This window comes from Marmota marmota, unplaced genomic scaffold (assembly GCF_001458135.2).
Source record: "Marmota marmota marmota unplaced genomic scaffold, marMar, whole genome shotgun sequence".
Classification (NCBI taxonomy): domain Eukaryota; kingdom Metazoa; phylum Chordata; class Mammalia; order Rodentia; family Sciuridae; genus Marmota; species Marmota marmota.
The window spans coordinates 9,509,839-9,531,862 of NW_025999982.1; the positions used below are offsets into that span (position 1 = coordinate 9,509,839).

A 22,024-nucleotide genomic window follows, 5' to 3' on the forward strand; every position below is an offset into this window, starting at 1 on the left:
GTCCATAGCTCAGGGTCAGCCCTCCTTCAAATTGAAGTCCTGGGACCTAGGAGACCAGGTAAATGCAATCTGCCTAATTCAGTCCCCAAGCTCCAGAAGTCCTCCTAGAAATAGTATCTAGCACAGCCTCCTCCCTCGTAGACCCCATGAAAGTTGCAAGGGCACATAGGTGTCTAGAAACTTCAGAAAATTCTGGCCAAGGTTGATTAAGAGCTGAGAGGACAGACATCTAGATCTGAGAATTGTGCCCCCCAGTCACACTGCCTATAGACATGCATCTGTGTCCTGGGGTCATGAGTAGCTTGGGGGTGGTAAAGTGGATCACAGAGCATCTCAGGTTGTTAGAGTAGGGACCCTTACCCGTCACCTATGCTCCATTACCACTGCCACCCCCTCTAGAGGGAAGCTGTAAAGTCACTCCAAGCTCTCAGGAAGACAGAGCCCATCTCCAAGCCTCAGCTCAGGACCCATTTCACTTAGAATCTCAGTGACCCACCAGGGAACCTCATGGCCCCTCCATATCTATCAGGGTGAGACCTGTCCTGATTCCCACTCTGCCATTCCCTGAGACCCACGACTACTTCCAGGACACAAAAAAAACTCCCAAAACAACAGGCTGGCATATATGGGATACTGTTTATTATTAGGGAAGGTCCACAAAAAATGGCACATTGCAGAGAGGAAAGACAGAGGGCCCCAGGCAAGGTGGGGCCAGGAGGAGGACGGGAGCCCAGGTGTCCAGGAGGAAAGTCTAGGCGGCAGTGGCAAAGCCCACCCTGTTGTTGGCCATGTCAAAGACGGAATAGTAGGACCTGAGGAAGACGTCCCCAAGAATCCAAAAGGGCTGGCCATTTCCTGAGGACACGTAGGTGGCTTCCAGTCCAACCAAGCAATAGCCATTCTCCTGCTCAACAGAGAAAGGCAGCACTCATTCATTTGGTCACACATGGCCTGGCCACTGCTAGCCTGAGCCTGGTCAAGGGCACACATTTGGAGTTGAGCAGGTCAAGGAATGGCCCTGAAGGCTCATAGACAAGGTGATGTTTCACAAGAGGGGCTGGTGGGAGGGATTTCCCAGTGGTAAACACAGGTTGTAGTGGCCTGTGCAGGGTCACCTATCCCCATGCTGGGTATCTTTTCTTGCTAAAGCTCCCTTCTGTTCCTCATTGGCAAAAGCAGAATGGTGGTTCAGCTTAGAGTAAAGCTAGCTTGCATTCAGACTTTGCCTTCACCCTCATCATCTGTGCAGCTGGATCAGCTATTGAACCTCTCTGAACCTCCAGGTTTTCATTTGTAAAACAGAAAGAGAATCTCCCCATCAAATGCTGTGACAATTCCCTTCCACCTAAAGGGAAGCCTAGGCACCAGCGTTCACACAGGGGCTAGCCCTAGACAGAGTCCCTCTCCACTGATTAAGAGACTGATTGATCATGGGTGACACTCTTCTGGTGGGGATAATCCCAGGTGGCATGAGTTGGGAAATGGCACAGGGCCAGGTGGAGCTTCTCTGGCTACACCTGCTCCTCCACCCCAGTGGCTCAGCCTCAGGGACCAGGACTTACATTGAGGATGTAGGCAGAGGGCAGCAGAGGGAACTGCACCCCGTTGATGACGAAGGTAAAGGTGGGCAGGTTCTGGACGTCATTACAGTTCACGAAAAACTGCAGAGAAACAGATTCTTCCAGGTCCCCTCATTCCCCACCCAAGAGCATCTGCTAGCCATCTGCTAAGCACTCCGAGGCCACTCAAGCCCCAGGCCAGCTATTTGAGGAGAGAGATAAGTTCAGGACAAATACTATGTGGATAACACCTGGATCTCACATATGCAGTTAGAGCGGGTGACAACTGGGGAGATCTGAGAATGTGCCCCAACAAAGACGCTCCTCCTGCCTGAATGGCCCCTCTGAGAGGTTGAATCACTGCCCTTTCCCTAAAGGTGTCCTTTGAAATCACACAGCCATGAGAAAAAAGTGGACCAGGGCTCCCTCCCCTTATGGGGAAGGCTAATTAGGTGACCATTTCATTTGCCAGGACACATGGGAGCGAGGGGGCATAGCTGTGTGGAGGAGAGGGAGGAGTGGATTGAGAGTTGTCCCTTGTTACTCACTTGCTTGACCCCAAGTTTCACTCACAGGGACCCACAATACAGAAACAACAAACACTACTGAGCTGACCTTTCATGGACAGGGCACATCCACACCACACCCACCTGTCCATACTCATCCTCCTGGGCCCCTATAGCTTGCAGAAGGGAGCTCAGGTACTGCTGGGGCACGGTGAGCAGAGAGGTTCCTGTGTCCACCATGGCCTGGCAGCCCTGGGAGCACCAGCCAGAAGCCTCTTCCCCAACATAGAACCTGGGTGGCAAGAAGAGGGCAGCCTCAGCCCGACCAGGACAGGGCAGCCAGGGGAGACCTTCCCGGCACTGGGGAGCAAGCACACCCGATGGAGATAAGGGCCCCACAACAGCCATTGTAGCTTGTCCCCTGCATCACATTCCTTGTGAGTCTGTGCAGGGTCACCTAAAGGACCCGAGGATATATTCTAAAAATTTCAAGGAAGTTTTGAGAAGCGCTGAAATCCAGGGTTATCGTGTTTGTTATAAGAACAAGAAACACAATAGTTGTCCCACACACCTCAGGTTCCAAACTGTGGTGTCCTGTGTGATTGGACAGGAGCTTCTCCAGTACTTGGAATTACAGATGTGCCCCCCTTACCCCTTTCTCCAGACCTAGGGATGATGCCCCTGTGGAGGCCAGCTGAGGCTCTGGGGAGGGCAGGTCTCAGGAGTCCTCTGTGCCCCCACCTCAGTGGAGCCTGGATGTGCATGAGCCACAGGTGCCCAGAAGCCAGCTCCAAGGAACGTGTGTCCCAAAGGGACCCCCACCCCAGACTCACTCCTCAATGCCGATCTGCCAGTAGAGCTCCTGGGTGACAGGGGCCCAGGAGATCTGCCCTGTGTACAGGCTCTCGTCCACACCTCCAAAGATGACTGCTCCTCCTTCCTCAGATCCCCCTTGGCTGCAGGACACACAGAGGAGGGGAAGTAAAGGAGAGGTTAAGGAAGGAGACGCATATATGGAGAAGTCACCTTCAGAGGGAAAGAGCACATTCCCTTGTTTCCAAAGGGTTTTTCTGAAGACAGGGCCATGTACTCTCAGGCTTCTGAATGGCCCTGCCCCACAGTGCTCTATGTCTGGCAGCTGCTCCTCTGTAGACCATACCCACACTACCATCTTCTGCCTTTAATTTCATGCCACTGCTCGACCCTGTCACCAGGAGACTCACAGATACCCAACTTTTTCTTTTCCTTTGCAAGTGTACATGGGGAGGTCTTTGGTGAAGGGGAGGGAAAAACAGGCCATGTTTCTTCCAGAAGATTCCCCTTAGTGGTAGCAGAGTGCATCGTTCCTGGAGTTTCATGTGGAGGTGTAAACAGGCAAAATGAGTCCCCAATATTAGTGACAGGGTCAATGTGTTGAAAGCAGGATAAGGAGACCAAGCCACAGCAATAAGATGGAACTGACTCTAGAGTAGAGAGGAAGAAAGGTGGACAGCAAGAGAGAAAAGCCAGGCTCAGGCCCCTCCTGACCTGGCCTGCTGTGGGGGCTGGGAGGATAGTGGGTGAGGAGTCAGTCGAGGGCCTAGACCAGGAGACTTCAAGACCTAGAAGGACCCATGCAGGACATGAGGCAGCAGGTCACTGTACAGAGAGGCCTCAGGGAGAAGCACAGGTGAGGCAGTGGGCTCTCGGGGCCCAGAGCAGGAGGCAGGCCCAAGACATGGGGAATTAGAGCAGCGACACCCGGGAGAAGGTCAGACTGAAGAAGGAGAGACCATCCTGCCTAGGAAGGCAAAGGGTCGTGAGAGTCGACTGGGGCAGGGGCAGGGGAGCAGGAGAGTCAGAGCCCAGGAGCTGAGGCTCTGAACAAGTGTGGCCCAGCCACCCCCTGCTGGGAGGTCTCCACACCCCAAGGGATCAGAACTTGGTACATGGCAGGACTTAGGGACCCGCAGGGCAGTCTCTCACTTGCTGAGGTAGACGCTGAACATGGGGCTGGACAGGGCGTCCACCCGCAGCATGCCCTGCAGGGCTGTGGTGGCACCTCCCGCGGACAGGGCAGGGTAGGCCAGGCCCATGATGCCATCGAACTGCATATAGACAAAAAAGGTACCCGGCTCTTGCTCACTCAGGCCGAACTCCTGGTTGGGGACCTGGATGCTCTGGACCTGTGGGGGGAAGACACATTGGAGTGGAGGTGACACTTCTGATTGCATCTATGTCCTCCTGCCCCATGCCACCAGAGACCCTCCATGGTCATCCTTCCTCCTCTGGCCCATCTGCCCACTTCTCCACAGGCATCCCAACAGCAATTTCTCTTCCAAGGGCCTCCTTCAATGTAGCCTCCCATCCCCACACCTCTGCCCTCCAGTTCTGAGCTCCTGAAAAAAGGCACTCTCTGACTGGTCACTCTGGTGCCCCATCCCTGGACAGGAAAGAACAAGGACATCTAGGTCCCCACCCTCTCACACCCCCTCATCCAGGATGGGTATGGCAGCTGGAGCACTCACAGTCAGGGTGTCATAGCCGAAGAAGCCAGTGAGGCTGCCGGTACCATACTGCATGGAGAAGGTCTGCCCGTTGGTGGAGAAGGTGGAGGACTTGCTGGGGTTGAAGCGAGGGTGTGTGGCTGCAGGAGGGAGGCATGGAGGCCAGGGGTGAGCAGAGGGCTGCCTGGCTCTCAGGCTCATGGGCTGCACTCCTGCCTGGCCCTCAGCCTAAGCTCTCAGACAGAGACTTCAGCACCCCCACCTAGTCACCAAGGAGGGACTGACAGCCTTGGCCCCAGGATCCTCTTAGTTGGAAGGCATTGGCCTGAAAGCCCATGTTTCACAGGTAATTGGATGCCTGGATGATGACCACCCTGTAAGCAGGTGCCCTAGACTCCACCTCTATCTCTACCCCAGTAAAAACTGGCACAAAGCCTAGTGGGAAATGCTCATCCAGTGAGGAGTGGGAGGGAGACCTAGAGAGGAATCCACTCACCCCAACCTCGATTCACCCAGGAGCTGGGCATAGTGGGATATGGAGGTGGCATGGGTTGTGCCCATGGTGGACAGAGATGTCCACATTCCAGACCCAAGGTTTTGGAATGAATCAGGGCAGCATTAAAACTGAAGATCCTCTGTCTCCCGAAATGACTCCAGGACAGGGACCACATCCAGCATAGTTGTGGTCAGTCCCTGGAAACGCTCAGGGAGAAGCTAGTGGATAGGAAAGTGGAGGGCGAGGCACAGAGTGGACAGTGTCCTGAGGGGAGGAGCAGCACTGCCCGGTGAGCAGGAGAGGGTGGAGCAGAATGAACTGGAGGGGGTGAGGTGGACAGCAGAGATGAAGGGGTCCATCCTGACACGAGGCAAGGCAAGGGGCCAACCTGGAGCAGGGCCAGCCTCCTCCCTCTGGCTTCTTGATGCCCTGAGACCTTAAACAAGTCCCTGGTCCTCCTCAGGAGTGAGCACCCTTCCCTGCCTGCATCCCTGGACATGCCAGTGCCCAGCCCTGCCCAGGGGCCCTCCCTGCCCAGCCCAGCACTCACTGCAGGCCTGGCTCTGGCAGTAGACCGAGGGCACCCACAGGTTGGAGGAGCCAGTGTCAAACAGGACCAGGAAGTTCTGGGGTGGAGTCCCGATGCTGATCTCACCAAAGTAGGCAGCCTGGGGAGCCATGGGGATGGCTGTGAGCATTAGGGGGACCCAGGGGCCAGGCTTCTCCATGGGCAGAGCAGGAAGGACAGCCCTGCCCTAAGTACCACCAAAAGCCAGGGTCCCAGACACACAGGTCTCAGTCCCAGCCTGCCCAGGGCAGCCACGTGGTCTCTGTGCCAGGTCAGTTGCAGGTCAGCTGGGGCCCTCCCCATGCTCTGCCCAATGGGCCACTCTCAGCAGGGTGGCCCAGGCTGGCAGGACTGGGAGAAGGGAGCAGCCTCAGGGAGGGAACCCAGGGAGTCCCCAGGTTTGGCAGCAGGGACAGGGACACCTAGAGACTAGGACTCACATCCATGTAGGTCATGGGCTCATAGAGCACGCTGAGGTCGCTGAAGCGGTACTTCTGAGCGGGGTCGTACTTGTGGGTCTTCAGGAAGTCCCCCAGCAAGCCCTTTTCCCTCATGGTCTGACGCATAGTCTTCATTTTCCTCAGGGGGACCCTAGGGGAGGCTGGGTGTCAGGACAGGGCCTCCCTCCTTACTCTACCTTCTCATTTCTTCTCTCCCTGATGTTCTCCCTCGCCTCTTTCCCTCTTTCTCTTCTTTCTTTCCTTCTCCACTTCTTTCAACCTCACTCAGCACTTCTCCAAGACTCAGGAAACAATGAACTTCCCTCATGTCTGCCCTCAGCCCCTCTCAGGGGTCCTGCTCCTGCCCTGGCCTCTGCTCTCAGAGACCTTGAAAATACTTCCCATGAAGGGGAGAGGGACTTGGGATGCTGGGACTTTACACCTTCCAGAGGATGTCTGCTGATATTTGTTCTTTTGTTGTTTAAGGGTCAGGTCTGGGATATGACTCAGTGGGAGAACATTTGCTGAGCATGTGCCTGACCTGGGTGCAGTCACCAGAAACATGAAAATTTATAAAGTTCTCAGAGATGGCACACCATCTATGAGACACACCATGGAGTAGGGGAGCAGGAATTGTCCCCTAATATGTTTAATCTGCTGCTGATTGAATGTGTGGCTATAACTGCACACAGGAAAGGCCCTCTGTGCTCTTCCCAGGTGGCACAGCAGGCAGGGTGGCAGGCAGGGAGTCCTGCTGTCCCCTGAGGCAGGTCACCTGCTCCATCCTGAATTTTCAACACAACATATTATAATGATTTACAGGTATTGGTGTTTTTGCTAAAGTGATTTTGGCTTCTTCCAGCAAATTTGGGCTCTCATGGAAGTTTTTGGCAGGATTATCTTTTTCTTCTCTAGAAAGGACTGTTATCATCTGAAGGAAAAAAATGTACCCATTTAGCAATGGCCAGCATGGGCATAGTTGCCCTACTCTCTGCTTCAGGACCATCTTCTCCCCTCAGTCTGGGGAGGGAGGAGGCTATTGCCTTGACTAGCAGCTCCTGAGGCCAGGCTCTGTCTGCTCCCAGCTGAGTCCTGCCCAACTCCAGCAGGGGCAGTCTTCCCTGCCCCAACAGGGAATCCCGCTCAGACCCAGCTGCTGCCCCCTGACAAGCTGCTCCATACAGGGCTGCAGGCTTCCTGAGGTTCCCTGCACCCACAGCCAGGCCCACACTCACTTAACAGGTGTAGTTGACGCCTCCAAGGCCAGGAGGCAGACCAAGGCCACCACCATCCACTTCATGATGCCGATTCCCAGCTGGTCACAGAGCAAGCGCCACTCTGAGATCCACAGTCGCACTGGAGTGAAGACTTCAGCACTCCCTCTTTATACCCCCTGGATGTGGCCGAGTCCCTCCCTCCGTGCCCTGGGCAAGCATGACCCCAACCAGGGTGTCCCCTGCACACCAGGTAGCCATTGTTACTGTGTTTTTCCCCTGGACCATGGCCACAGCTGACTTTTCAACTTGTTGACTTTGAATTCAACAGCAGAGGCCAGGAGGTACGGGCGATAAGACAGAACAAAGCAGCCATAAGATGAAGGGGCAGAGTTGCTCCTCCTCCAGGAACCAGTGGTTGGTGTGGGCATTTTGGGGTGAGGGCCACAAAGAGGCAGAGACAGAGAGAGGGGCATAGGAACGTAGGCAGTTTTCTTGGCCAGCAAGTCTTGACATTGGGGATCACAGGATCTTTGTCATGGGCACTCTCCTGTGTGCTGTAGGCAGGTTCACACCATCCTGGTGGCTGCCCACCAGGTGCCAGGAGCAGTCCCTGACCTGTAATAATCATAAATGTGTCTAGGGGTTGCCTAATGTCCCCTGGTAGGGATGACATCATTGAGAACTGTGTGCTTAAGTGATGCCCTTGGTGGTTTGACTCAAGTCCTGGCTCCCCGCACCCCAACACCTTGGGGATAGAATTCGGGTACGCGTGGGGATCCCAGGCCAGCGGGTAGCATGGTGATGAGGACATGTTGGTAAATAGGCAGTTCTGATGCTGAAGATGGTGCTGGAGGCCATTGGCAGAAGTCACTGACTGGGGTGTCTTCAGAGGATTTCCAGATCCATCAGGGGATTCGGAGAAACCCTCATCCTAGTTCATCACACGCCCAGGTCACACTCACAGGATACTCCATCTGGGCATTGGCCATGCCTCGGGCAGCAGAGTGGAGGGAAGCCTGGAGCAGGGCATGAGCAAAGGGCTACCCCTGTCCTTGTCCCCTTTTTCACTGTCTCTCCCCACTGCAACTCTTCCCTGACCTATTTCTCCTGAGAGGCCTCTGTGTCCACCATTTGCCTCCCTGGAGCCCTGGTCTGCCCTTTCTCTGGCCCCCAGTCTGGTTTATTCTGCTGGCCCGTCCCTCATCCATACCCACTCTTCCATGTTCTGTACTCCTCCTGCCTCCTTCCACCACCTGCTCTCTAGCTGTAAGCTTCCTACAAATTCTCCAGCTCCAAATCCTACAGCTGTCACTCAAAGGGAAGGCCTCTTCCTTGGCTTATTAAACAACGCAAAAGCCCCTTTCAGAGGTTCTATAACGTGACAGTGGGAACTGGAAGTTACTCTAAAGATAAAGACAAGTGCATAGCATGCCCACATACTGTCCTAGGCCATCCTTCACCCATGCCAGAGAGCAATCCTGTCTCTCTTTCCTACAGTGTTCAGACCAAGCCTTAGAATCCTCCCGACTCTACTGTTCCCTGCAGCTCTCTCAATTCTTTATGAAATGACAATCCCCAAGTCCTTTTTAAGGACTAATTTTTTAAAATTCTACATACTTAATGTCACTTAAATTCTACACATATATAACTTTAAAAACCATCAAAACAGGGCTGGGTGTAGCTCCATGGTAGAGCACTCACCAAGCATGCTTGAGGCCACACCCCAAGCACCTCCCCCGCCCAAAAAATAAAGTTTTTAAAATAGTAACGATTCTTCAAAGTGCAGCTGCCTGATCCTTCCTTCATTATCTTGCAGACCTTATTGTGCACACTTAGATTTGAACCTCACTGAGGTCAGTGTGTAAACACAACTCGCTCTGCTCTTATCACACAGGACTGCGGCATGTGCACCTTTCCATGCATTAAGATATGCCACTTCCTTATCACTTACACTTGCAGAGGTTACCTGGCGCTCTCTCCTGCTGGCCCTAGGCATTGGGTTGTTTCCAGTTCTCACTGCTGTCAGCAGCACCTGGGCTCACTCCTGACACTCATCAAAGGAGTGAAGTGCTGAGCTCCCCATGACAGGAGACATTCAAGCAGAGGCTGAAGGGGCACTTCGTAAGGAGTACTGGTAGAGGGCTCTTTTGCAGTAGGCGTGAGTTTGGCCCTGGAACTCAGTTTCCCTGTGATTCTGACCCTGAGATTGTCCACTCAGGTCTGGGGACAATTACTCAATAACCTTAAGTCTTTCTCAGTTATCTATGTGCATGTTTAGTTAAGGTTTCAGCTATTTTCTTGGGCTTTTGGATTTTGCTTAAGTGTTGGTGTGTGTTTTATATTTTCACCATTACTTCAACCAAACCCACTGGGAACATACTGGACCTGATGTTTGTTTTTCTCAAGCTCAAAGGTATACACTGTTAAATGTTGACATAAGTCTAGAGTCACAGAGAGTTCTGAACATAGTGAGGAGTGGTCCCTCCTAATTTTCATGCAGGACCCCCTAATGTTAACTCACACAAAAAAGCATCCTACCCTGGTCACATCAGGAATTTACCCTGATGTAATGCTATCAAGGACTCTACAGACCTCATCTAAATGTCACCATTTGTGCCACAAATGCCCTTTTTCTGGTCTAGGATCCCGTCTAGGTTCCCACATTGCTCTTGGTGATCATTTCATTCTCCTTCCATCTGTGCCAGCTCCTTGGTTTTCTGTCCCTTGTGACCTTGTGACTTTTTGTTGTCCTGACCAGTCCCTTTGTAGACTGCCCCTGGCTGTAGGTGATGCTGGTGTTTTCTCATGGTGAGGTGGAGGGTGGTGTTTTGAGAATGCTGCAGAGGGGATGAGCCCTCTCGGGGCGCCCTGTCTGGATGGTGTGATGCCCAGGTGTCCTGTTCCTGCTCACTTAGACTGTGTCCCTTGTTAAGGTGGGATCTGGCAGGTTTCTCGCCTGCCAACTTACTGTTGTGCTTAGTAATTAATAAGAGTCTTCTGGGGAGATGAATGGAGACTGTGCTGACCTCCTGCTTCTCCTCATTCTTCTGTCCACTGATTTTTTTTTTTTTTTGGCACCGGGCATTGAACTCAGGGGCACTTGACCACTGAGCCACATCCCCCAGCCCTATTTGGTATTTTATTCAGAGACAGGGTCTCACTGAGTTGCCTAGCACCTTGCATTGCTGAGGCTGGCTTTGAACTCGCGATCCTCCTGCCTCAATCTACCAAGCCGTTGAGATTACAGGTGTATGCCACCATACCCAGCTCTGCACACTGATTTTTAGAAACATTTCTTTGGTGCATTATATGTAACAGTATGATTCATTCTACATATTCATACATGCATATAATATAATCTGCTCCATTTTGGTTTCCAGTACTTCCCCTTTCCCTGTCCTCTTCCCTCCCCTGATTTCCTACATTTTAATCTACTGGTCTTCCTTCTATTAATTTGTTGGGTTTTTAAAATTTGTGCATTATAGATATACATAAAGTGGAATTCATTGTGATATATTCATACATGCACATAGCGTAGTTTGGCCAGTTTTATTCTGTAGTCCTCACCTTTCCCTCTCTCTCCCCCCAATTCCTTTCCTCTACTATTCTCCCTTCTATTTTCAAGGGATCCCCTCACCCAATTTTTTTCTATCATTATTTCTCTCTAACGCTGCATATGAGATAAAACTTTCAACCCTTGACTTTCTGAGTCTGGCTTATGTGACTTAGCATGATATTCTCCAGTTTCATCCATCTACCAGCGCATGACATAATTTCATTCTTCTTTATGGCTGAGTAAAACTTCCTTGTATGTGTGAGTGTGTATATATATACACACACACACACACACACACACACACACTACATTTTCTTTATCCATTTATCTGTTGATAGGCACCTGAGATGATTCCACTACCTGGTTATCATAAATTGTGTTGCTATAAATATTGGTATGCAGGTGTTAGTAAATAGTATGCTGACTCTAGTTTTTTGCGATAAATACCAACAAGTCAGATTTATCTGGTTTCATTCCTAGTCTCTTGAGGAATCTCCATACCCCTTTCCAAAGTACTAATTTGTACTAATTTGCAGTCCCACCAACAAAGCATGAGTGTACCTTTTTTTTTAAATCATTTCTTCTGCACTTATTAATTAGATTTCTCTAATTAAAAGGAAAAACTAAACCAGAGGTTTTAGAATGGGCTCCTCCCCACTCCCTGCCAAAATATCCCATCCCTGAGGGTGTGCTGGGCAGGGTGCTTTGTACTTGCTGAATCACAAAACCCTCCTGACAATTCCACAGATAGTTTAACTTATCTCCTTCTATAGAGGAGTTCATTTTAACTGTACCTCAAATATCCAGAAATAAATCCCTGTATTTATAATACATAAATAGAAAGACTGGTTGCTTTTCCTCTGGACTGTTGATTAACCTACCCTTGCTTGCAGGCAGTTGCTTGCATGTCTAGCCTTGGTAGGAAGAGGGTGCAGTGGGTGGATGGAGGGACAAGAAGCAGGGCAACTCAGCTGCAGGAAGGGGAGGGTGGGGGTGGAGCCTCAGGATCAGCTAGTGTCTGGTGTACCCCCCTAGCCCATTTCTCTGTTTCTAGATGCCATTTACCCCCACTGTGTGTGTATGTGTGTGTGTGTGTGTGTGTGTGTGTGTGTGTGTGTAGGCTGGCGTTCCCCATGGAACTGACCAATAGCATCTTAGTTTTCTGTTTTCATTCATTTCCTAAGGAATTTCTCTGAGTTTGGCAGTTCCAGTGACTTGGAAGGAGGCAAGGAGGATTGCAAACTGCAAATTCAAGGTCAACCTGGCAACTTAGGGACACCCTGTTCCAAAATAAAAAGTGCTGGGGGTGTAGCTCAGTGCTAGAGCATCTTGGATTAAATCCTCAGTACCACAAAAAAAGAAAGAAAGAAAGAGGAGGAAGAGAAGGAAGGAAGGAGGGAGGGAAGGAAGGAAAGAAAGAAGGAAAGGAGGGAGGGAGGGAAGGATAAATGGAGGTAAAGAAGAGGGAAAAAACAGTTGTCAGACAGATTCATCTTGCAGGCACCCAGGCCTGGCCCATCAGACGTGGGCAGCAGGTACGATCATGCGAGAACTCGGAGGCTCCCTCAGGGAGCATTTTGAAGGGTATGGACAAAAGTACTCAGAATAAATATGCCCCCAGAAGAATGAAGGGTGTTCCTGGACAGTGTCAGAGATGTCCACACAGATTGATTTCTGATGACACATGGAGCCTACTTCTAACTCTTTGCTGAGCCCTCTCAGCACATATGGAAGGACTTGAGTGTGACATGGGATGAACTTGACTTAGAAGACCCATCTCCACCACTTGAGGTTTCTTTGACCTTGACGGCCTCTTTCCCTTTCCCACCTGTGTGTGCTTGTGTGTCAAAAGGGATAACCGTCTGTGCCTGCAGCTCTGCTGTCCAACCCAGTGAGGCCCTGCCCAGGCCGTGCCTGTCCGCAGCCCTGGCTGTCAGCTGAGTCTGGGTCTTCAGATTGGGCAGGGGCTGGGGCAGGGGAGGCAAAGGCTAAAGGACCTTAGGTGAGCACTGACAGCATTCTGGTTTTGATTCAATGACCGGTGATCTGGCTCATGAGAAGCCAGTGTGCTGTACTACTGATAAATCATCTTTATGAGTATTAAACTTCATTAAAAAGTTTTAAAAATGACATTTTACAAGAATAAGAAGGGAGAGGAGAAAGACAAGGAATAGGGAAAGAAGAAACACCTGTCCTCAGAGACTCCTAAAGGCAAAGAAGGAAGCCACCCCTGCCCTTGGGGCTCTGCACATTCACCATGATGACACTACCCGTCATGGCAGAGGAAACTCAGTGAAATAAAGACAAAACCTTTTTTTCTTCAAATAGCCACACATTTATTGCAATACATTTTAGCACAAGTATATAACAACACACCTTGATTTCATGGATGCAGTGGGCTAGAATGAGGCCAGAGAAGGGCTTCTCCCAGAGGAACTGCACCCACATACTACCTTCTGGAAGCAGGTCTTCTCAGCTGGCCACCATAGGACAGGGAAAGCCACAGTCCCCAAGGGCCCAGGAGCCTCCAGGCCTTAGACGGCTCCTCCTGCCTTCTCCCTGGTGCTGGACCCCTGGCAGACTCTTACGTTGCCAGGGGCAGTCTCCTAGTCCAGCCAGGCACACTCACCTGTTGTCCTGCCAGTACACTGCCCAGGGGTGGCCCTCTCTACCTCACAGTCTTGGCAAGTCAGTTCTCACGCCACGAGGAGCACTCTGCGTCTGAGGCTCTGTCCACACATCTGATCCAGTCAGTAGCTCTGGACTTCCTCCCTAGCCACTATCCCTCACTTCCAGGGACAGTACTGTGCTCAACATGCTCTCTCCCACATTAGGGGACTTTAGTGGCCACACACAGTGCAAAGAGCAGGAGGTTGGTGTTTGAATAACTTCACTTTGGGACCCCTTGACCTATATCGAGTGGACATTTACATGAAACTGATCTGACTTAGTCAACTACCTGTTTTGTCCCCAAAGCCAGAGCCTACTAAATGTCAATTATTTGAGGTCTCCCAGTTCTCTGCCCTGATCAGCCAGATTTGGCTGCGATGAACACAGAACATGGACTCCCAGCTTCTGTGACCTGCAGAGGGTCAGGCTGGCTCCCAACAGGGAGAGAGGCAGAGCCAGAAAACCAGGCAGTGGCCAGGTCCACCCTGTTGAGGCCTAGATCCTGGATGCAATTATAGACCCTCAGGAAGGCGTCACCAAGAAGCCGAATGGGCCAGCCACTCTCCAAGGGCAGGTATGTGTGCTAGAAGCCACAAGGCAGCTGGCTACCCACACTTACCTGGAGGCATGGAGCAGATGAATCTCACTGTGTTAAGGAAAGAACCTTAGCTCTGATGTCAGAGGAGCCTGGGCTCAAATCCCAGTCCACCTCTGACTGGTTGTGATAGTAAGCAAGTTCCTTGGCCTCTCTGAACTTCAGGAATTTTTATCAGTTGTGGGAGGGAGATAATGTGACCCGTTGCTAAGTTCTGAATGATGAATATGGGTCAGGTTGGTAAGACCATTTTGGCAGGTAGAACAGCACATACAAAGAGCCTGAGGTAGGAAGACTAAAAAGTGGGACCAGTGAAGCCGGAACACAGGACTGAGAGAGCCCTGCAGTGGCTGCGGAGCCTCCTCCCAGAGCTGAGGCCTTGAGGCCCAAGTGTGCCCGAAAGCATCCTGGCTAGTGAGCGAAGTGCTCAGAGGGCCCCACACTCCCACTTTGCACACACACTAACATGCACACACACAGGCACGTGCATGCAGGGGCACATGCTCACATGCAGCCTGTGTATGCGCAAGGGCTCCTACACTCCCCAGGGAGGCTCCTATGCGCAGGACACAGCCACACCTTCCTCTAAGCAAGATGGTGATGAGGAAGTCCTCCCTGTTGTCCTCATCCATCCCCATTTCTTCCTCCCCATTGGAGGAGATGAAAAGGCTTGCTCAAGTCTCTGGGATCCTTGCTCCCCTGGGCCGTCACAGAGTGGCAGCCCAGGACTGCCACTCACCTGCGTGACTGAGTGGGATCAGGGAGAGCAGCTATATGGTGACTGTATTTCCCAAGACAGGAATGAGGACAGTGGAACTTCAGCCCAAGATAAATGACATCAGGCTGGCCCATCATGGGTCACTTGTGGACCTGCTCAGCGTATGACCCAATGGGCAGTGGGGGCTGGGAATTTGCAGAGACTCCCTCCTGTTGTTGACCAGTCTTCCCCTTTAAGGCCCTGGGCCTGCCAGGAGGGTCCCAGAACCCGTGTTCCTATGCCCAGTGTGCCCATGAAACCATGCAAGGGCTAGGGCTTCATGGAGGCCCGCAGGAGGCAGCGTAAGCCAGAGAGGCCGTGAGAAGGAGTTATTTGGACTGAGCTGGGCGTGAGCCCAGACTGGGTCTCCTTGGATGGAGGAATGGGGTATGCTTGGGTAGCAAGGAGGTAAGAGTCCTGTGTCAGGCTCAGGCACATCAAAGACCCAAGAATCTAATCACGAGGGCCTGGATAAGGAGCAGGAATCAGGTCTGATCCAAAAGTTCCAAACCAAACACTGATAATGAGCTCAGGAGGCTCCAGGCTCAGCCTTCCCCTCTTCCACCCCAATGGCTGCTAATTCAACCTCAGCTAAATATGGCTACAGCCCAGGCCCAGGAGCCAGGGCAGCCTCACCCAGATCCCAGCCCTCCAGTTTGGGTTCTGAGGAGGTGTACCTGTGAGTGGCTGCCTTCTGCTAGGGCTCTTCCTGTGCTCAGGGATGCTCTTATGAGACACCTGGGACAAGATGGGGCCCAGGGGCCCAGGATAGGGAGCAGGGGGTGGTCAGCCTCCCAAGGGATGCCCTTGAAGGTCTGGTCAGCTATACTAACACTCCCTGACATCTGATATCTGGAGGGTCTGGCTCCACCTGCCTGTTGTACAGCGAGATTTCCTCCTTGAAGCTCCCCTTTTACAGAGTCTGAGGGTATTTGGAAAGTGGCCAAATGTGGTTCTGCTTCCTGCCAAGTCCCGGGAACTTCTGATATTTCACAGACTCCAAGCAGCTGAGGCTGTGATCCTGAGGGTCCATGAGGATTTCTGAGGGTCTTGTCTTTGTTTCTGTGCAGAATGTACCACCATGACCTAGTACCAGGCCCAAGGCTTCAATGGCTTGCTCTTCAGTGAGTCCATCTCTCACTCACCAGGCTCTCTGGGCTAACTTGTCCTTGGCCTACTCTGGACATTAATTTGCTCTCCTGTCCACAGCTTGACCTTATCTCTCAAAGCCAGAGGTGTATGATGGGGGCTCAGCATCTATGTCCCAGCAGACAACAGAGGCCAAATTGTGGGCACAATAGTGAGGTGAGGTCTCCACATGGCCTGGGCTGCTGTCCAGCGTGAGAGAACCCTTAGGGCCCTCAGCTCCAAGTCAGTGGCACGTGCTGCCCCTGCTCTTTAGCCTCTGCCTCCAGGGATGGTTCACAGTGTTAAGGGGCCTCCAGCTTGAATCTGTCCCTCCTCCCCCCACGTTCCTTTCCCTTCCTGGTTCTTTCAGTTGTCAGACCCCAAATCTCAGAGCCCTCCTCAATCCCTCTGTTCCTTTTCTCATACCCTGGCCCTCCACAGCAAAGGAATGACATCCGTTGGTGTCATTGATGTCAAAGGAATGACATCAGTGGCCTTCTGAGTTTACCACCAGAATAGACCCAAAATCTGGGGAGCTGAAACAATAAGCATGTATTTTTCATAGTCCTGGAGGTTGGGAAGTCTGAGGTCCAGGGGCCATCCAACCTGGTGTCTGGTGAAGACCCACTTCCTGGTTTGTCTTCTTCCATCCTCACATAGTGGACAGCAGGGTGCTAATCCCACCCAGGAGGGATCCTACTGATTCAGTGGGGTTTAGAATCTCTACTCGAATTTGGAATTTGGGTAGGAACACAAACATTCAGTTCATAGCCCCTCCCAGAAGTCTCCCTCTGGTGCCACCCTCCTCACTCCCGCCCCACCTCCATTTCTACACAGCAGCTAGAGCCACCCAGTTAAAACCTAAGTCAGAATTACACCTATAATTCTAGATACTCAGAAGGCTGGCCAGGAGGATACTGAATTTAAGGCCAGACTGGGTGACTTCCAAGACCTCGTCTCAAAATAGCAAAAAGATGGGTGCTGGGGTGGACACCTGTAATCCCAGCAGCTGGGGAGGCTGAAGAAGGAGGATCTCAAGTTCAAGGCCAGTCTTAGTAATTTAGCAAGGTCCTAAGTAACTTAGCAACTTGTCTCAAAATTAAAAATAAAATGAAAAGGGCTGGGGATGTGGCCCAGTGGTTAAGCACCACCCTGGGATCAATCCCTGGTACAAAATAAAACAAAACAAAAAAACAATGTAAATCAGATCTTGTCTGCTCAGAACCCTCCAATAGCATCCTATTGCCCTTAAAATAAAGTCCACTTGCCACTCTGTCTCACAGGACCTGGAACCTGGATCCTCCTGCGCCCTCATCTCCAGCCCTCTGCCCCGCTCACCCCACACAGCTGCCCTGGTCTCCTTGGGCTCTTTCGCTTCCTTTGAACCCCTGGAGCACTTGTCCCTACCAGGGCCAAAGCACACCCTTTGCTTGGGACGTCCTTCCCTGGCTGTTCAGGCTGCCTTTGTCTTAGCATTCAAATCTCATCTGTTCCAGTGTCACCTCCCCCCAGAGGTCTTCCTTGATGTTCTGTCCCTCCCGCCCCATTGCCCCTTCTTCATTCCAAGTTCTCTCTTTCCTGATCTCGTCTGTTGGCTATTTGCTATTCAATTGTCTCACGCTCAATAGGATGTAAGTTCATGAGGGCAGGGGCCTGATCCCTTCCTGCCACTGCTGGGTCCCCAGCACAGTACCTGGCACCTTAGCAGGTGCTCAGTAAGTATTTGTGGAGTGAGGGGATGTGTGCACACCCCCTCCTGTCTGCCCCCCAAACCTCCTCACAGTCCACAGCCTGACCTGGCTGTCACATAGAGCTCCTCCATTGCCCCCAAGGGTAGTGGCTCCCACATTCCCCGCCCACCCCAACCTACTCTTCACACCCCTCTCCCCATCTGCTCCTCTGCTCCCAGTAGTCCAGTCTTTTTTTTTTTTGGGGGGGGGGGTACTGGGGATTGGTACCAGGGACACTTAACCACTGAGCCACATCCCCAGCCCTTTTTATATTTTATTTAAAGACAGGGTCTCACTGAGTTGCTTAGGGACTCGCTAAGTTGCTGAGGTTGGCTTTGAACTCACAATCCTCCTGCCTCAGCCTCCTGAGCTGTTGGGATTGCAGGCATGGCTGACACCTGGCAGTAATACAGTCTTTCCCCTTTAAACAAATAGCTAGGCCCACACTCCCCTTGCCTGCTCCAAATCTTCATCTTCATGGTCTACTTCCTTCTGGAAATGTCCCTACATCAGCTACTGCTGCTGTGACAACCATGACAAAGCTCAGCTCAGGTTGTGTCAAGTACCCCTGAGTGCTTTAGGTGAATTTTCTCATTTAACTCATGACAACACTATGAGATAAGATCATTGGTTCCCCTTGAGAGATGAAGAAACAGGTTCAGAGAGGTCGAGCCATCTGCCTGAGGTCCCTGAGGGATCATGCCTATCTTTCATGAGCTTTGTTTCTCCAGTTTGAAAGCTTTGGGGAGCAGGGGCCTTTTCAGGACACAGCCCACACAAGCCCAGATGTTGTTATCTGGGCCCCCGCTGTGTCCAAATGTTTACTTGTGAGATCAAGGCCACTGTACTTGAGTACACTGCCACCGTCCCCCCCACACACATCAATATGTTGATATGTTCCCTGGGTCCTTAATCCCAGGAACACCAGAGGGAACGGGAGGGACCCCAAGGGACCACACCTTCCCAGCCAAAGGGGTAAAGCAAAGGGAGAGGCAACCAGCTGAGGAAGCCCCCTGGTCAGTCAGCAGGTGTGGCCCTGGCCACGACCCTTGACCCACCCCCAAGCTGTCATTAAACTAATGATCTTTGGGTAATCAGTGAAATGACATCTCACAACTACCCGGCAAGGGAATGAAGCTCCTGCTCCTGCTCCTGACCTCCTAGGCTTTCTCCACCGGCAGCTCTGCTGGAAATGTCCATCTCTAGGGAAAGTGGGCCCAGAGAGGAGTCTGGCTGGTGAGCAAGGCCAGAGGCCAGGAGGATACCACAGGGAGCAGGGAGGCTTTGGACCAACCACCCGTGTATAGAGCAAAGCTTCTAGAAGCCAAGACGGAGGGATCCAGATAGCATAGAAGAACCCTCCTGATCCACGTTCTCCCCAGCGCCTTCTCCCTGACACCCGCATCTCCCATCCCCGTTCTCCCACCACCTTCATGTCCACATACATAAGAGCTGGAGTCTCTAAACTCCAGGACAGACCTGGGCTGCCCGGAAGAAATGTCACCTGGAAAAATGGACTCTTCTGACTTTCACAAACCAAAGGACCCTAACATTAGAGGGCTTGGGAGCGAGGAACGCTGCAGGTGTTTATGTGGAAAAGACCTGGTGGTTTCAGGCCAGGTTTAAGATCCCAAGAGCCAGGAAGGCCAATGAAGCAAATGCTAATTCAGGCTGCATTAGCAAAAATATTACACCTAAAGCAAAGGAGGTGCTGGGCTGAAGGCAGTTAAAGCCAGGTCTGGTACTGAAAAGAGGTGAACATCTGGGTGTGTTGGAAAGAACCAAGTCCAGGTGAGAATAACATCTGTCATTTTGGGGTGCTTAGTATGGGCCGGTCGCCATGGCTCCTGCTGGGTGGACAGTCTCTTACTTGACCCTCACAACTCTATGAGGGAGGGACAGTTATTATCCCTTTGTGACAGATGAGGAAACTGAAGGACAAGCAGGTCAAGCTGTTAGTGGATGCACATGGTCATGTGATTCCACCACATTTCAAGGCCAGCCTCTTGGTCGGGAGGCTAGACTTGGTCGAGTACAGATCCAGAAGCAAAATTAGTACCTGTTGGGAGGAGGTGTAGTTATTTCTTAAGACCAGAGTGTAGAGAGGGCTTCTGAGGTAGTGAGCTCAGAAGTCCTTAGAAGTGTGTGAGCAGACTGGATAAACATCTCCATGAACAGTTGAAGGCATCCCTAGATGGGTCCCGGTTTAGCAGCCTGCGAGCTCTAGGATTCTCTCCTGGGCTCTATGAAACTGTCCATATAGGCCCTGCCCACTTTTGCCCATCTTTCCCTCCACCTCAGTCCTCCATGATTTTTCTGGAAGCCCAGAGGTCCCTCATCATAACCCCTCCCCATCCTCTGAGTAGGACTCCCTTTTCAAAGACATCAGTCAGAGAACCTCAGAACTCAGGGTTTCAAGACATGACCTGACCTGGGAGAGCCTCCCATGAGGCTGAGGAGCCTCCTGGCAGGAGAGAAAGGAGGGCAGGCAAGGTCAAGTCTTCCCACACACCTGTCCCAGCCCCACCCATCCACAGAACAGGAGCCATTCTCTGAGGATACACAGTGGCACAGGGGCTTCTCGGAGAGGCAGGGTCATCCTATAGTTAACTGGGCAAAGCCCTGGCTTGGAATTCAAAAAGATTCCTAAGTGAGAACACTGGAATGTGAACCTGCTGAGACACTTCTTCACTTCTTCAGGGGGAGCCTCTCACAGTCTCCATAGCCCACCTGCGGGAAGCAAGTGCCTTTTGTGGGGCTGGGAGCAGGGTAGGGTGGGTGGACCCACAACTGGCATCCAGCTCCAGTGCAAGCTGCTAATTAACTTCATGGCCCCAGGCCAGTTGCTTCACCTCCTGGCTGTTTCCTCTCTGTAAGAGGTGATAACCATCCTGCCCAGTAAGTCCTGACAGAGATGAATGGCCATGCAGCCCTGTGAAAAGCCGCCTGTGTTTACACCCAGGCTAAGTACTACTATTAATCACACAGGGGTGGGCTTGGGAGGGCCCCTCCTGGTCTGACCTGAAATGTCACTCCCAGACAGGATGCTGGATCCTGTTCTTTCCTGAGGGCAGCCCAGGGGGTAAGGGAGCACTCAGCAAACATGCACCAATGTTGGTGATGATCTTTGGACCGCGATGTCTGATTCCATCTGCACACCACGCCCTGATGTCTGCAGGCCTCAAACACGGGGGCATGGCGCCCACCCGCCCCTTCCTGCCAGGAAGGCTGTCCACTCACAGCCTGCCCTCCAGCTGAAAGGAAAATTCCTACAGTAGACCTCCAGGGTCAGAGGCAGTGACCAGGGGAAGGGAAAGGGAAGGTTGGGGTTACACTTTGCTGGAAGCCAATTCTGGGGACCTCTTAGATCCCCCAAGCCTCACAGATATGTTCAACAATGATGTCTTGGTTGAGGGGACCCTTGGGGGACAGAACAGGCTCTGGGGCTCAAGGATGAGGATAATGGTCCCTGAGTGTTCTGAATGGAAGAATAGGGAGCCTGAAAACTGGGGGTGGGGGGTCCCAAGAGTTGGGACTACTGGTTGTTTTTTCCTCAGCAACAGCTGGATCCTTAATATAATCAGATGTGTCTGTCCACTTTCTTTCTTTCTTTTTTTTTTGGTACTGGAGATTTAACTCAGGAGTGATTTACCATCGAGCTACATCCCCAACCCACTCTTTTTTTTCTTTTCTTTCTTTTATTTTGAGACAGGGCCTCACTAAGTTACTGAGGCTAGGGGCTGGGGTTGTGGCTCAGCGGTAGAGCACTCACCTTGCAAGGGCAGGGCCCTGGGTTCGATCCTCAGCACCATATAAAAATAAATAAACAAAATAGAGAGGTATTGTGTCCAACCACAACTAAAAAATAAATATTAAAAATTAAAAAAAAAAGTTACTGAGGCTGGTTTTGAATTTGCAATCCTCCTGTCTCAGCCTCCCAAGCCATTAGGATCCAGTGTGCACCACCAGCACCTAGTTGGCTGTCCACTTTCAAAGTGGTGTTGTGTTCTTCTTATTGGCTACCTCAAACCAGTTCCTTGTATTCCAAGTACAAAAACCGAGGTCCACTTGGGGTAACCAAATGCTTAAGACAGCAGAGAGAGTGGGCTAGTTAGGGCCATAACCTGGTCTTTTGACTGAAGCCAGCCCATGTCTACCCCTTGACAGTGTCGGTCCACAAGTAAGGGGGAGCCTACAAAGACCCATGACTTACAAACGTGCCTAGGGCCCCTAGACCTGGTCCTGCCTTGACTCTCCTGTTTGTGGCCATCATCCAGGCCACAGGAAGAACAGAGGTAAGTGTTCAAGAATATCAA

The 22,024-nt window shown here is 51.7% G+C and overlaps 1 protein-coding gene across 1 annotated transcript; it reads right to left on the reverse strand.

Moving 5' to 3' along the window:
* Window positions 1–723: 723 nt before the first annotated feature.
* On the reverse strand, window positions 724–7,355 carry Pgc (progastricsin). The gene is made up of 9 exons (XM_015487929.2): window positions 7,291–7,355; window positions 6,056–6,206; window positions 5,598–5,715; window positions 4,573–4,691; window positions 4,031–4,230; window positions 2,899–3,021; window positions 2,210–2,357; window positions 1,563–1,661; window positions 724–904 (listed from the first exon to the last, which is right to left on the reverse strand). Exons 1-9 carry the CDS (start codon window positions 7,353–7,355, stop codon window positions 752–754), a joined length of 1,176 nt encoding a protein of 391 aa, XP_015343415.1. The 3' UTR covers window positions 724–751.
* Between the last annotated feature and the right edge of the window lie 14,669 nt (window positions 7,356–22,024).

Coding starts and splice junctions, on each gene's coding strand:
- Pgc (XM_015487929.2), bottom strand. CDS start 7,355: ATGAAGTGGATGGTGGTGGCCTTGGTCTGCCTCCTGGCCTTGGAGGCG. Junction 2,358..2,898: donor TGGCAGATCGGCATTGAGGA/GTGAGTCTGGGG, acceptor CTTGCCACCCAG/GTTCTATGTTGGGGAAGAGG. Junction 1,662..2,209: donor AGGAGGATGAGTATGGACAG/GTGGGTGTGGTG, acceptor GTTTCTCTGCAG/TTTTTCGTGAACTGTAATGA.